At 43.0% G+C, this 16,276-nt stretch overlaps 1 protein-coding gene across 1 annotated transcript in view; it reads right to left on the bottom strand.

Annotated features, from left to right (window-relative positions):
* Positions 1-16,276, bottom strand: part of MYO1D (myosin ID) — a 165,691-nt gene that overhangs the window by 105,246 nt on the left and 44,169 nt on the right. Inside the window, exons 7-14 of the mRNA XM_076356932.1 lie at positions 15,148-15,264; positions 13,697-13,900; positions 12,471-12,616; positions 12,274-12,388; positions 11,389-11,559; positions 6,493-6,563; positions 4,456-4,530; positions 2,746-2,878 (exon numbers count right to left, since the gene is read on the bottom strand). Of these exons, the coding sequence (XP_076213047.1) occupies positions 2,746-2,878; positions 4,456-4,530; positions 6,493-6,563; positions 11,389-11,559; positions 12,274-12,388; positions 12,471-12,616; positions 13,697-13,900; positions 15,148-15,264 (1,032 nt within the window). The remainder of the gene's footprint in view (positions 1-2,745; positions 2,879-4,455; positions 4,531-6,492; positions 6,564-11,388; positions 11,560-12,273; positions 12,389-12,470; positions 12,617-13,696; positions 13,901-15,147; positions 15,265-16,276) is intronic.

The raw sequence follows: 16,276 nt of genomic DNA on the forward strand, positions 1-16,276 counted from the left end.
GTACTGCGACACACATAGGAAATTCCTAGTGAATTCACGAGCTATCCTGAATACAGCCTATCCTTGGAAAAGGTTGACATTTGTGATAGAGATACTGATGATAAATGGACTGAAACTAACTCATTTCACACAAGCCAGCCAGCCTTCGGTGATGAATTTTGGTACCTACTGACTCAAGATGGATAACATGTGATTTAAACTCTGTCTCCCGCGGTGAGTTGCAGGAATTGTTCAAACCACCACAGTGCACGGCATTCTCTTGACTATTCTATTTTTACAAATACCAGGTGGCCTGGAATAATTTTTCCGATAAACAAGCAAATGAAGTTTTTCCATGAGCGCTTGCCGAACCTCCCCACCAACAGCTCCCTGCTATCCCCCCTTGATAACAGCCCACCAAAAACCCCCAGCAGTTTTTGTCTGTATTGCTTGAAAAACTTCACTGCAGTGCATCAGGTTCCTTACTCATTCGGCTAGGCAAGAGATAACGTGACTGCTCTGTATGACAGAGACCTGCATTAACAAGTGGCATCAACCAGAATCTTTTTCCTTCCCCAACCACTCATTTTCACAACACACGGAGAAACGTTTCTGGGTTCTTGAGATCTCTATGCCCAAATTTAGGTTAGGGCTAGCCAACAAATTATTTGGGGGACTGACAGATCAGGTAAATCTTGACTCCTTCGAAAGTCTGACTAAAGCCTGCCCATGTCCCTTCCATCAGGGTCACAGCCACATTCTCCAGCCCCAACAGCTCACGATTTGCCATCCAGGAAAGCTCCTCTCTGGCTGCACAGGCAGCGGGGTAGGACCCTTCTCAACTTCTACTAATGGTCCCTGCCTACAGCAAGACCTGGCCTTCGGCTGGGCTAACAAGGGCATCCTCTTAGCAGCCCTTAGTCACACACCTACTGGGGAGAACTGCGGGGCTTCATTCCTCAGTCAGAAAGCTCAGCTAGCACCTCAAGTCAGCTTTGGTCAGGCTTGCACACCCTCCTGCAGATTTACTGCTGAAGATTAAATCCACTCCAGAACTAGAACTCAAAAATATAAAGCAAGCGTGTTTTCATCTAGTTCTGGAAAACATGAAGCAATATACTATTTCTTGTAATATTCCCAGTGCGGGTAGTTCTCTCTTCCCGTGCACAGCCAGTACTGTATGACCATGCCCTGACCAATACAGCACCTATGAAGACTTTGTTACTCGTGTGGCTGCCACCCCAAGAAAAAATTCAAATAGTGCTCTGCTCTTCACGGGGTCTTCTTATTAGAACAAGGATCATCTTTCTACAAAGCTTTTCCTAGCCTCACCACATCTGCGTGCACATTTAGGGAAGTGATCGTGCCCCTGTACTCGGCCCTGGTGAGGCCGCACCTCGAATACTGTGTTCAGCTTTGGGCCCCTCACTACAAGAAGGACGTTGAGGTGCTGGAGCGTGTCCAGAGAAGGGCAACGAGGCTGGTGAGGGGTCTGGAGAACAAGTCTGATGAGGAGCGGCTGAGGGAACTGGGGTTGTTCAGTCTGGAGAAAAGGAGGCTGAGGGGAGACCTCATCGCTCTCTACAACCCCCTGAAAGGAGGTTGTAGCGAGGTGGGGGTCGGTCTCTTCTCCCAAGTAACAAGCGATAGGACGAGAAGAAATGGCCTCAAGTTGCGCCAGGGGAGGTTTAGATTGGATATTAGGAAAAATTTCTTTACTGAAAGCATGGTTAAACATTGGAACAGGCTGCCCAGGGAAGTGGTGGAGTCCCCATCCCTGGAGGTATTTAAAAGACGAGTAGATGAGGCACTTAGGGACATGGTTTAGTGGGTGGTGGTGTTGGGTTGACGGTTGGACTCGATGATCTTAGAGGTCTTTTCCAACCTCAATGATTCTATGATTCTCCCTCCAGATCCTGGGCCACTAACATTTCCTTTGCTACCACAACTCCCGAGAAGATAGTCAGAACACATTGCCCTTTATTGCTTAATTATTCTAAATGTTAACATGTACCACTACTCTGGGCTCACTGTTCACCTCTTGTGGACCGCATACCCCTTCCACAACACTACCAAAATGCCAGGAGTTCAGCAAGGTCACCCGGCATCAGTAACACCCAAATATTTCTTAGGGATCTCTGCTCGCATGAGGGATCATGCTGCTCACCTCATCCTCCCACTTGGCTGCACCGTGTTCAAACAGCCCCTTTCCCAGTTCATTCCCTTACCTACATTTCTTCACACAAAGTGGTGCTTGCCAAAGCAATACCTTCTACTATAAAACGTAATTATTTAGTAAAATAAAAGGTTTCACTTCTCACCCTCTGACAAAGTAAAGAGGAGGAAAGAAGCATATCACACAGGTCTGCCTGTATTTTCACAGAAGTCACTTGGCATTGAAAGCCAGAAAGAGAGAATCTCTCCACTGTGAAACTACATCCTCTGGGCCCTCTGCCAAAAGAGCTTTGTTAAAGATGATTATTTGTTTGATATAACAATTATTACCTAAGAGAGACTGGCTTTCCTACAAGTGAAAGATACACTGGTCACAGAGGAAACAAAAATCCACCTTCTTAATGCAGGCATGGCAGCTAACTCTCCTATGAGATCTTCACAGCTGCCCATTGCCACAACCAATGCTCATCTGCCATTGATCAGCTCGGCCTTCTGACTGATTGCAGTGATAGGAAGGTGCCAGTCTCTCCACGGAGAAGCTACACCCTACTAATCAGAAGTTGGAGTCGATTCTGAAACAGAAATATTTACCTTTGATGCCAGGTTGTCCACTAGTGCAATCATGGAGTTCTTAAAAAGAGTAGCAGCTGTCAGAGGTCTCTTGGTTACCTCAGTGATGCTCAGTTTACCTTCAGGCCACATCATCTTCAACACAGGGTTAGAGCTAAAAGACAGTCTCTTTAATTGCACAGTCTAACAGCTCTTCCACTAAACTCAAAATTCAACAGCTTGCTTCTGTCCAGATCTACTGGTGTTTTCAGCTCAAAATGTATCAGCCAAACCAATATGACATTCCTGGGCAAAATATATCTTGCTCTTGAGCAATATACGGTTCAAGCTTACAGTCGAATATTCTGGAAAAACGACAAGCGCATTCTCCTCTTCAGATAAAGATGCGCAGTAATGGGATAGTAAAAATCCTGCAGAAGTGATCTATCAAAAGCAGAGTCTGCCTTACTGACACAAACATAAAGAATTTAATTAAAACAGAAAAGAGTAAGACCATAGCCCACAACATCCTCCCTTGAAACTTGCTATCTGATTTCAAGCTGTATTTCTGCAGCATTCTTGATATACAAAATAAACTTACACATTTTAGTCTATATTTTCTTGAAGGGTTGAAGGTGAGGTAAAATGGCCATGATGGATGGCCAGAGCTCCGGAACAGACAAAAGCTGAAAGCAGTTACAGCAATCTAATAGCCAATCTATCACACGCTTTAACATGCCGTAAGTGGTCTTTGTGAACAGTCTTTACCAGAGACTTAACAAAAAACAGAGGCTAAATTTAATAAAACCTCCGTACAGCAAACATTTTGCAGGTTTTTGGTTAACGTGAAGTCTTGAAAACACAAACAGCAAGACTGTTCAAGGGAGTATACTGCGTAAACATATCAGGACTGTAAACTAAGTTAATAGTTGTACTAGCTTTTAAACCAGGTAAACAGAGTTGTCCATGCAGCTGCAGGCTATTTTATGCTGACTTCTACCTCTGAGCAAAGTCTCTGAAAGATTGAGACAGGCCACAGTTACAAAAGAATTAGAACATGTTTAATGCCAGCCATCAAGGAAAACAGCTTTCTGCGGCACTTATATAGGCACACACATTTTGATAGGATTTCAAATTTGCTTGTCAAAGGCAACTTTTACTTGCTTAATTAGTATTTATAACATGTGAGAACATGGTTTAAACTTTTCATGTCATTGCACATACGAAAAGGATTCAAATCTGTTTGCCCACTTTTCCCCCCTCACCCCTATACTGTCTTTCAAATCAGGGATTTCTAGCTGGGGCCAACGATATCTGTTGTTGACCAAACGCTACTCAGTATCTTCAGCATTGATTAAAGAGAGATCAGTAATGGTACATTCGCAACTGGTCCAAAAACCTGGTTAATGACAGATCAAGCAGCACAGGCAATCTCTGCACAGCTATCTTGATTGCACAATGAGTTGGGTTCAAACAAACAGACTAAATTTAGTTAAATTAAAGGTTATATCAGAACAAAACCACCATATACAGAATCAGGACTTTATCCTGAAAAGTCAAACTAACAGCCTTCGGGTCGCAGTAGATATACAAAGATCAAATCTCAAAGCAATGTGTTTATTCACAATGTGCACTGCACACACAGTAAAGATGGCATCAGTGAAAACGTTAGTCTCTTCTAGCATCCACTCTATAAAAAAGGATTCTGACAAATCAGATTAAAATTCACCTCATTAATACTTTTATTCCTACCTGTTGTACATGAGGCGCTTGAAGTCTTGAAATAAAGTGTCCTTGTTTTTGTCAATAAATCCAGTGACTGAGTAACTAAAAAGAAAGGAAAACAGAGTTAATTGCAAAGAAGCAAAGTCCTTCTCTGAGCTGCTGGTATCAGTGTGGAATCAGCATCCTTGCGCTCCTACAGACACAGCAGATGCTGTGATCCAGCTCTGTTTCCCAACCTATCGCTAATTTGCTGCATGAGCACTGTGTGAGACTTAGATCCTTCTGCCCAGCTTTCCACCTCCAGCGCAGGAACAACATACATCTAGTTTTGGAAAGCTGTTTGAACTACGCAGGTGAAAAGCATGACGGCTGAGACTCCTAGCAGGACTTGAGCAAGTTGTAGATGGCCCAAATTCCAGAGCTACACTCATGACGTCTGCCTCCAAATTCAGAGCATGCGTTTGTGTTAAATCCTACAGAAATTAAGTTTTCTTTTTCAGTACGTCTAGCCTGTCCCTCTCTTGGTGTCAAGGAAGATTCTCTAGTGGGAGAGTGCCTGAAATCAAGAGCAGCCTATAACCAGTGACTAGAGAACTCTCTTGGAAATCAACACGCACACATACACATTTTGGACTCTTTCCTTCCTCTATTCCCACAGAAATACCACCCCGAAAGATTATCGTTTCAGAGTTTCATCTCTTCTCCATGACTCAAGAAAGACAGCACTCTGTCCTCAGAGAAAAGGTCCAAAATCTCCCCATTCAGTGACTCCCACTCAGTTGCTTCCTGAGCTTCAGATCCCCTGCCAGGAAGCCTGCACCTAAACTGCAGGCACCGGGATCCAGAGCCCCACAACATTCAAACCCCTGCATGGAGCCACCCCCAAATCTTACTGCTCTGCATAACACAGTTCAGGCTCAAATATTATCTGCAAATATTTCCAAATTTCCGTTTTCTTTTACAAAATTTTTCAGCCACTGGCAGTGCAGAAGATTCAACCACTAATATGGCACCTTGTATTTTCTCCTCCTTGGCAAAATGCTTTGAAATTTCTTTACTGAAAGCGTGGTTAAACATTGGAACAGGCTGCCCAGGGAAGTGGTGGAGTCCCCATCCCTGGAAGTACTTAAAAGACGAGTAGATGAGGCGCTTAGGGACATGGTTTAGTGGGCATGGTGGTGTTGGGTTGACGGTTGGACTCGATGATCTTAGAGGTCTTTTCCAACCTCAGTGATTCTATGATTCTAAGAAATCAGGGATGTCTATCAGCAATCGCTCAGCAAAGACTCCAGAACAAAATCTAGCTGCGCTGAACGGGCTCCAGTATGATCACACTGGTTACCCTTCTAACTTAAAGGTAAATTTAATCCCAGGGTAAAAGAAATCCTAAATTATTTCCTCATTAACTCCCTTGAGGTTCTGCTGGCACGGGGAGTTACACAAATCCCAAACCATTAAATCACCCCAGTGATATTCCAGGCAACAGCTTTCCCAGTGAACAGTTTCTAACATATGGGCATCTTTCACTTCTACTTAATCTTCCTTCATATTACTGTCACATACTGTAGACATTTTTGTAGGCTTCAGGTACAGAACACTTTGCAACCTGAACGGGGAAGGCTCCTTGCACTGATACTTATTTCAGTTTAACACTACCCTGTATTTTGAGTCTGCTCAAACTGATTTGAGAATTTAAAGCCAGAGTTATATAATCATACTAAACAGATGTCTAAACCAGGTTTTATTAGCTCACTATAGCTTTCTTGCATAAACAGTGCTGGCTTTTTTTTTTCCTATCCTTTTTTTTCCCTGAAGCACTGCTCTGCCCTCACCCCCTCTCCCCGTATTCTCCTTTTGTTTCAATTCCAAGTACAAAATCATATTCTGTATAGCAAGTAACCAGCTTAAGATTTAATTGATAAACAACTGCTGCACTCTGTAATTCTGTATGACAGCTATTCTGGTTCATAACAGAAGCAGCATTAAATCAGACTATTGTACTACCTGAAAGCTGGCTAAAAGACAAAAATAGAAGGTGCAACTTTAATTCTGAAAGAAACTTACATCACATCTCCGGCGTAGTGCTTGATTCGAAAGTCTCTGTCAAACTCCAGCGTTTTGTCAGTTGCACAAAGCTAAAATAAATTGACATACATTAAAACATCACCTGTGGACTTTCAAGTTTCATGGAAAAGCAATACGCATTGGAAGTAGAAATGGAAACTACAGTTATTCCACTTTATATATGCATGTGTAGATGTGAAATCCAGTTATAACACCGCTTTATAGTATTTTTTCATGGATGCATTATAAGAACATATATTTGTACAAAATCAAGTTGCAAGAGCCTATAGTTTTACTAAAAAATGGATACTACCTCAAAACCACCATTAAGCAAAAAGAACATTTGTGCATGTAGAGAAACATTGCACCTAAGAGTTAATTGATGACTTTTTTTTTTAAAGTCTTCCTTTATTTTTTTTCCATTGCAATATCCCTCCTCAGCAAAGAGATGAAGCAATCAAAATACGACAGTTACAATAGCAATGCCTGTTCTGTCCCAAATCGCTCTAGATCATCTAAGACCCCTCAAACAGCGACCACCCCTGCAGATCCACCCAGGGTGGGCACAGCTCCGACCCTCTGCTCTCAGCTCAGACTTCCCATTACATTCCTTCACTACAACGAAGATGCCAAGTGCCCACGTGGCAGCCGTTCAGTAGCACTGACCATAATACACTCGTCCCTTCAGGAATAACAGAAGCCAAAAAATCCATCAGGCTCAGCTTAATTAAAAAAGATGAACAAGATAAAAACGAGGACTTTTGTTTAAGCCAAAAGGGGCAGGCAGATGAATTAAGTCCTTGCAGGAAGCAAGGGCACCATTTAAAAACACCGAGGGCTATGAGCAAATATCTACTATCCACAAAAAGTCTTGGGAAAATGAAAGAGGAAATTAGCATGGTTAAACTGCAGGGCAGGAGAGATTATCAGAAGCAGGAAGATATCCTCCAAAAAACTTTACCTGTGTCCAAGAGGAGAAAATAGATTGGCTCAAACTGACAGAACAGTTGGAAATAAAATAAAATAAAATATATATTAAAAAAAAAAAAAATCACAAGAGGAAACCAAAAAGTTTGAGTAAGAAGGTGCACAGAAGGTTACGAAGGTATAAGAAGTCCAGCACAGCAGGAGCAGGAAGCCTCGCTCTGCGGAGCTGATGGATGACCAAGGTGTAGAAGGAACCCAGAGAAAATGAAGAAATGAGGCAATACCAGGAAAACAAAGTAATTTTTCTTTTTGCAGCTGTGTTTGCCAGCAAGGGGCTATGGAGGATGTAATGCCTCTTTTCGCTGAAAAAACATACATCTCAAACCAACATGTCGATAGAAGAGGTACAAGACAAGCAAAAACATAATGAAATGAAGCAACTGTTGCTACCAGACGGGCCACAGTTGGCTGCACAAGCTTCTCGCTTAAAACTCGTCCAGTACTGGAGAGACTGGAAGGTGGCTTAACATGATGCGAGGGGTTTTTTTAAGGAGTGATTCTCTCTGAACTGTGTGTCTACTGTGCCAATCAGTTGAAATTATTAAAAAAAAGAACAGCAAGCGTATGGATACCGTTGATAGTCTGCTTGGATTTCTATGAGCCTTTTCACAAGGTTCCTCACTAGCAACTCAAAGAATTTAAGCTGCTATGAAAGATAAGAGAAAGGGTCCTCACACAGATAACTGCTGGAAAGATGGGAAACAGGAGTCCTGCGGGGGCCCGTGCTGAGGTCTACACTGTTAACATCATCTTAAATGAGCTATGATCTGACGGTAATAGGAAGGTGATCAGGCTTGTTGGTGGTACTTAATTATTCAGGGAAGTAAAGACAGTGGCTGGCTGTGAAGAACTGCAGGAAGACGTGAGAGGCTAAAGGAACGGCAAGGAGCAGCAAATGAAATTCAACATAAATACAGTGACACACACAGAGAAAAGCCAAAGTTCATAGAAAATGATGGGCCCCAAACTGTCCATTCCCAACCCAACAAGTATCTTAGCCACCCTCCATCTCAAAAAGGACACAGGAGAACTGGAAGAGGCTTGATGAAGGGCAAAAATGATCAACAGTATGGACTGACTGCTACAGGAGGAACGAACTAAGCCTCTTCGGGTTAAGAAAGAAATGCCAGGAGACGATGGCAAACGTCATGGACATGATATACCGGAAGACACAGTGAACCGTGTTTTGCTGTTCAAGAACTAGGAGGCACCAGATGTAACCTAAAAGGGAAAAGGGAGAAGGGAGGAAAACAGGAAGGAGGGAGCTCTTCACGTGAGTATCTAAGCTGTGGAATTCTTTGCCAATTTAAAAAAAAAGAAAAAAAACTATTAAGGACACCAGCCCTGATTCAAGAGGTTCCTGGACTGCAGATCACTGGAGACCGGGAGCATACCAAATTATCATTACACATTTGTCCCATATTCTTTTGTCACTTAGACCTTCACTATTGCCTAGTGTCTTGGAAGATACTACGTCAGGTGGACTAGAACGGACCTTCTCATACTCTTCCCTTCACAATCAGTTTGTCGAGATTGACACTAATGAGAACTTTCCACTATTTGAAGATTTAGGAATTCACAGACTATCACTGCACTTGATCTTTCGAAAGTATAAGATCAATTGAAAAAAATCAGAACTTAAAGAGGTTGAGAAAATGAACCTGTGATGTTGAGAAGTGCTATCAGAATAGTTAGCGTGTCTACAGATCTAGATTAGCATTAGACAATTCAGAGAAGGACGACCCATGCTCTAGGAACATAAAATTTTGCCACAAATACTCATAGCGGAAGTATCTGCCAGTATTTTTCCTGGCTTGTTTGGCTTTCACCAGGACAACCAAGCAGACAGCAGCAGATCAGACATGCAGTACACAAACTAGGACACTACTATTTAGGGCACAGCAGCCCCTTAGAGCTTATCCACATGGAGCCAGTGTGCAACATGCTCTACAGAGGAGCAGTGAAGCATTAACTCAGGCTGAAAGATGGGAGCTGTTCCCATAACATAGCACACATGCTTTAACTCTTTAGGAACGGCTTCCATTTATGCTGAACTTCATAGTATCGGGATAGAACTACTGCAGTCTACAAAAGCAAATTATGAAATGACATCAAGTCCTTTGTTTTAATTCAAGCTAGAAGAGGCTGGCTTAGAAAGCTCAGGTTTCCTACAGCAGTTTTAGATGGGACTGAGGAAGGTATCTTAGATACTGGTAAAGGACATCTGCAAAGACGTGAGAAAGAGAAAAAAATAATTATGATGCTGAGAGTTTTATGGGTCAATTTTTTTTCAAGGCTAATTGATTTAAACTAGAAATTAGCAAGCCAGGAAGATACAACATTATTTATAGCAGTATTCCTTGTTTCCCTCCTAGTCTGTGCAAACAGTTTTCTCACAATGCCACCCCCTACTGAGGAATGCTGCAACTGGCAATATTTTCTTTTAATGTTTCCTGTGCTGTGAAGGGAATCCTGAAGGTAAGGACTCCAACAGATTTTTTTTCTTTTTAAATTTTCATTTTATTGCTTCCCATATACTTTATGAAATTCAGTCCTCTTCCCCCCTGTATCAAATTACTACCTGCTCTCTCTGCGATGGAACCACACCACCTTAGCAGACCCAGGACCAAGGACAGAACAGAAGCTGAACTCCTTTCTCTACCAGCTTACATCTATTGACTAGACAGCTCCAGAAACTGGACCACTTCCCACACTACCCCACTGCAGAGGATTTAAGACTCCATCCCCCCAGGCTTCACTATTCACAGTCATTAGTACTACTAAAGGAAGCAATTTGCATTAAAATGTAGAAACCCAGACCAGGCTTCATGAAAATACTCGTTTTCAGGTGAGTTTACTCAGAACATGCTATGCCTAACTCATCTACTGCTTAAGCAGGTAAGATCTAGGTTAACAGGGAAAGCCTGTTCCCCCTCCCTCAGCTAGGATGCACGTGGCAGATGAGGTGGCAGGTATGCTGCAGCTAAAGGGCACTTAAGGAAAGCCACATCTGGGAGGAAAAAGTGGTTATTTTATTTTCATCCTAGCCTCTACCCAAACAAGCCACATCCAGATCCATTGTTTATACTCGGCCTCCCTGGAGGCAGCCTTTAGCACATATCTTGTACAGCCACGCTAATTTTATATTTCTGACCTACATAAAATATTGTACTGGGGTGGGAGGGAGAAGGGGGGAACCAGCATTCTGAACGATGTATTTCAAACAACGTTTCTGAGTAAAGAGACATCAATAAATTAAAGGCCCTTATCTGATTACTCGGTGTGAAAGATTCTCAAATTAATCAGGCTGGTGACCATGTTTTCAATATGCTGCCAAGTGAGGAATAAATAAAGCCTTTTAATTCGTACATTGTACCAAAACCAAAGCAAGTCAAGGGGCCTGGATGATCACAGGTACAATCTGAGATGAACATGCTTTGTAGCCAATGACGATTAAAAAAAAACCCCAAAAAACACCACAGTGCTGTAATAAAGCAGAAGTGTGAATAATTTCACTGTCACTATGTATTAGAGCAGCCTGGGAAGAACGTCACGTGGGTTGAAACTGCGCGTCGATTGGTTACAAATGACATCATGATATGTCAAAGGCACGAGCTCACGCTTCTGTTATGCGCGGAATAAACCCAATCTCACATTGGACATACTGTAGCTCCCTCTGCCGGATACCGGGCTGCCCCAGGCGCGACCTAAACCCAGACCAGACGGCCTGTTCCGTAGTTAGGAGCTGCTGCTGCCGCTCTCAGGCATTTCATTTCACACTCGATGGTAACGACTCCAACCCCAGCCACCCTTCAAGTCTTTTTCCTTATTCTGTTACGCCTAAAAAGAATAGAAAAGGTATCACACAGGCCAGGAAGCAAGTTTTGAGGATAGAGAGGAATACGTTACCTTCCTGCTGGAGAAATGCGCGTGCTTCCCTAGCTTGTTATTAAGAGCCTCGAGGAACATCTCATCTGTAACCTTTCCAACATTCATGCAGGCATCGTCCAGAATGGCAATGATCCCTTTGTGCTGCTGTTCTACCAGGTCGACGATGACCTGGTTGTTGAAGTAATCGATCTGTAAAAAACAAAAAATGGGTATATTTGTGACTTTGGCTAGTGAAAGAGGAGTACCAGCGTTGGCCACTGATGAACAGTACCACGCGCCTGGCAGAGAGAATGGGGCCCACCATTCACAGGAGAAGCAATCAGTTTTCAATACGTTGATCGCTAACTCAAAATTAAGCAGGCTACTCTGCTACCACTACACAGCAGAGAAGGTGATCTTTCAAACACCTCACATAAATCTCGAGAACTCTGCTAAAAATCAACTGCCACACAATGCACTTTAAAATGTCTTTTAAAATTCATCTGTGCTTAGTCACCACAGTGAAAACTGCGCATCATGTCTTCAGCGTTACGAAAGGAATTTGAACAGGAGAACTCAAGATTTTCATACTTTAATATCTACAACTAGACAAAATACATAAGCTCTCAGAACAGAAACACACAGTGATGTGCGTGGCATCAGAGATGCCACAATATGTTTTAACTCAGACCTGGAGGCACTTATTTTCCCAAACCATGGCAAACATAGAAATGTCATGAGATAAATGGTTAGCTTCTTCCACAGCCTGATTTCCAGACAGCAAGTCTGACAGTACAGCTGGCATGGACACAGATGTCCTATCGACTTCGACAGGAGCGTACATGTGGAGCAACTTTAGATCTGGGACTTCTGCTGGTATACCGACCTCAAACCGACCGCTCTCTCCCCTGCCAAATCACTCACATGCTTCCAGGGAATTCCCTCTCGCTGGTACTCTTCCTGCTCCTGCTTTAGAACAAGCTGAATAAAGAGCTGCTGTAGCTTTTCATTGCAGTAATTAATGCAAAATTGCTCAAAACTGCAAAAACGTAAGAAAAAAAGGTAATGAGTTTTCTGGGACAGGAGAAGACAAAGCAATGTGCTTTAACAACGTGGCTCACCTGTTATTGTCAAATATTTCAAAGCCATAGATATCCAGGACGCCAATGACAGTGTTTTTCCCATGTATTGTAGTGTCATAGTTCTTCACTTCAATCACATCATTGATGTGTGTCACAATCCAACAAAAGAGGCGCTCGTATATAGCCTGCCAGGAAACAAATACCGAGGAATTTTGCCTGCGTCTGTCTCAGTTCTTTCTGGTAAATGCAACACATGGTGCTACAAAGCAAATATTCTATGAAAATATTTTTTTTTCTTTCTTCCAAAACCCATTTACATGGTCTAAATCCTAGTGAGGTCACTAGGTATAGCGGTTCCCCCAGTTTGATTCCAGTTTGCTTTTCAGCTGCCTAATAACTTCCATACCTGAGAATTATTTAACAATATTGAACAGCAAGTGAGAGTTCAGTTACAGAAACCTAACAACTGAACACAATGGCAGTAAAATACTCCTATTCACCTCTCAAAAAGAAAATGTTCTGTAGGCAGAGCTATCTTCGAAGTCTACATGTTCAAAATGTACTGCGAAGCTGTGCAAACATATAATCTTAGGAAAAAAATTCAAGTTAATAATCAAAGATCTTCATAACTTCATCTGTTCTTCCCTTGTCATTTGATTTCTTAGCAAAGGAAGGACAACTGTCACTCCTTCGGTCATCAGTATCCACCTTTCCAAAAAAAAGATAGCACTTGCGGTTTCCAACCTAGGTTCTGGATATTACTGTTCCACTCTCTACCCTTTGAATTTAACTGCTAATGAAATAAAAAACTCCATTTCCCAAAATATTCACCCCTGTACAATGTATTCCTTTTGCAGATGCCAGCAAGGCAGGCTTGCAGCTCCCTCCCCTCTTCCATGTGCCGCAAGCACTGCTGGTTGTGGTGCATGCTGTGTCACAGCCAGGGAAGGGTAGGGATGGCGCTGCTCTGCAGTCCCCCTATAGAACACAGGAGCGCATACGTTCAGAAATAAATCTGCATGAAGTACAGACTTCCTGTGTCTCAGCAAGCACTACGCTTATTGATCCACCCAGGAATCCTACTGGGACCTGGGCATTGAAAAACGTGCAGTTCTGAAGGCAATTCAATGTTGAATGCCTTCCTCAGGCATCACCATTCTTTGCCGCACCAAGTACAACTCAACCAAAAGGCAAAAGCAAAAGAAACGCGTCTGAGTTACTGTCACACACAAAACTGGATGCAGAGAAAGGTAATTTAAACTCACTTTTGCAAAGGCATCTCTGCCATAGGTGGCTTCTTGTTCCGTATGTTGTTTGTCAATGACATCCCGACCTGTAGCTACAGTTCGAAACAAAAGAGCCTTCTCTACCATGTCAGATTTTGTTGACAGCAAGTCTGCGATGATCGACACAACCTTGCCATTTTCTATTACAGGCGTATCACCATCCACAGAAAACTTCAAGTTCCCCTGCAATAAGTAGCAAGAAACTAGATTTCTCAATCTGTCTTTTATTAATATGAATCAGTACACCCCACGTTCATCCATATGCCACCTGCTATTCAAGTCAGTAAATCTCCTAACACATTAGAAGGGTGGGCCTTGCGTATCCATGTACCCACAAAGCTCCAACATCAGTGGAAGCAGCAAAGCCTGACTCAAAGAAAAGCATTCCTGCTCAGTGTTCAGCTCAGCTTTTGGAAAAAAATTACATCAAACACTTCCAGAGGTTTAATCAACCACTGTCTCAAGATTCAGAGTCTAGCGATGGGAAATTCCATGAAGTACACAAATGCTGGATGTAGCATTTCATCGCCACAAAAACGCTAGGCTGCAGTTCTTACTGTAATGCTGTCGCCCACAAAGGTAATGTGAATATTCTGGGGAAGCTGACAAGTCAGCACTGCTAATAGCACTGGACTGGCAGCGCACGACCGCAACAGCTTTGTCACTGAGCATCTGCAGTGCCAGGATTAAGAAGCAATACCGCTGCATTATTTGCAGGAGTGGTCTCACACCCTATCTGCATGGCCTAACTCTGCCTCCATTCCCTTCCCCAGCACTGGGGCACAACTACTCCAAGGAGGAGAAAAAAAACTGGAAAAAAGCTACTGTTTTCTCTGCTGCCTTCCTCCTGCCCACCTGCGGTGCCTCTCCCCTCAAGGAAACATAAGATCCGAGGTACAAGGACACTGTGCAGGGGAGTGTGGGTCCCAGGAGAATACGGGTGAAGGAAGGATTTCCTTAGCATCAGAATACAGAGAATTAAGAGGTCTCCTGTATCTGGCTGTGCTCAAGCCTCCACCATGAAGTGAAGTACCATCCCTCCAGTGAAATCACAGTGGTGATGGTGAGCGTGAGGGTAAAAGGGGACAAAAGGATAGCGAGGCGAGAGCTCCCTACCCCTTCACTGCCAAACCCAAATAATTCCTTCAGTTCCTTTTCAGAACATTAACGGCTCCTGGTACTTCATGGTATGTCTGTTTTGGGATCTTGAATATGCAGGAATAAATGTGATCTTCCATGATTACTGCAGTGTCCTATTTCATCAAGGAATTTCACTCGCCACTGGACGTTGTAAACTGTATACACTTTTCCAGCCAACAGATCTTGCAACTGCCTCTGCAGCAAGAAAACTAGAGCTGCTGGAAGTACAAGTATACTGCTTGACCCCTCCTGAAGAACAGCCTACTCATATCTGCGGGCAGAGAGCTTACCAAGTGAAGAATGGTTGCCACAATTTTGTAGACAGTCTGAATCTCCTCTTGCTTGAAGCCTATCACTTTCATGGCATCAGCTACTGCTTTAAACTCTGCACCATCATTGATGGAACACTGAGGGGAAAGAGATGTTTGGGACATGAGGGGCTTAATGGAAGTCAACTGTGAGAAAGCAAAGATTTTGCAAGCCCATGGGAAACAGATACGTACTTTGTATTTTTCAGATGCAAGACTCTGTCATGAGATTTCTCAACTTATTCTAACGCCATACAGTATGCTTGTACGCTGAACCCCGCATTGGACACACATGTTGTACTAGTGGCAATGAGATACAGAAATCCATCACGGCACGATTAAATAGCTCAGTACTTTCCCAATGGAATTTATTGTGAAAGAGTAGAAGCAACTCATAAAAAAATCAGAACAACAGCTACAAGTAGTGCAGTCACAGACCCTCTGAGTAGAAGCTGCAGAGCACCAGCAGTAAATTTCTGGCCACCATCTTTCTCAAGATGAGTCTCTGCCTGCCTCCCCTCCCGATCACCTGGGTTTGTTTTCACTGCAGATTTCTAGAGAAACTGATAAAGGCGTCTGAGAAGGTCTGTGGGTTTGTTTGCCAAAGAGCATCTCAAGAAAGCAATTAGGAAATCAGGGAGCCTTTTGTCTGGACCCTGCTTCAGAGGGACAACACGAGGGACAACTCCAGACGTATTTAAAGTGTTCAGGATCTTGTTGTCCTAAAAACTTCATGGGTTTGTTCACCTTCTTTCCTGCTCAGAGGCCCCCTTGAGGATAAGTCGGATATGAAGAATGAATGCTTCAGTAACTTAAATGCTCCTACTGTAAAAAAATGAGTCCTTATGGCTTTTTGGTCCAGAAAGCAGCTTCAGTTACCCATTAGGAAGCATGAAAAGTCTGTCACTGGTAACGGGTCAAATATCTATGCCTGCTTTCATTAAGAAAGGTGATGTCTCTCCTACGACATTTGATTGTTTTTTATAAGCAGACACAAACGTAGTAGGCACAAGTACACATATGTTTGTCTTCTAGGGCCAGAAACTCCATTAGAAATAGCACATTGGTGTCACCTTTCCATATTCATCCCGTAAATATTGGTCTCAGCTTC

This window comes from Aptenodytes patagonicus, chromosome 20, assembly GCF_965638725.1.
Source record: "Aptenodytes patagonicus chromosome 20, bAptPat1.pri.cur, whole genome shotgun sequence".
NCBI lineage: Eukaryota > Metazoa > Chordata > Aves > Sphenisciformes > Spheniscidae > Aptenodytes > Aptenodytes patagonicus.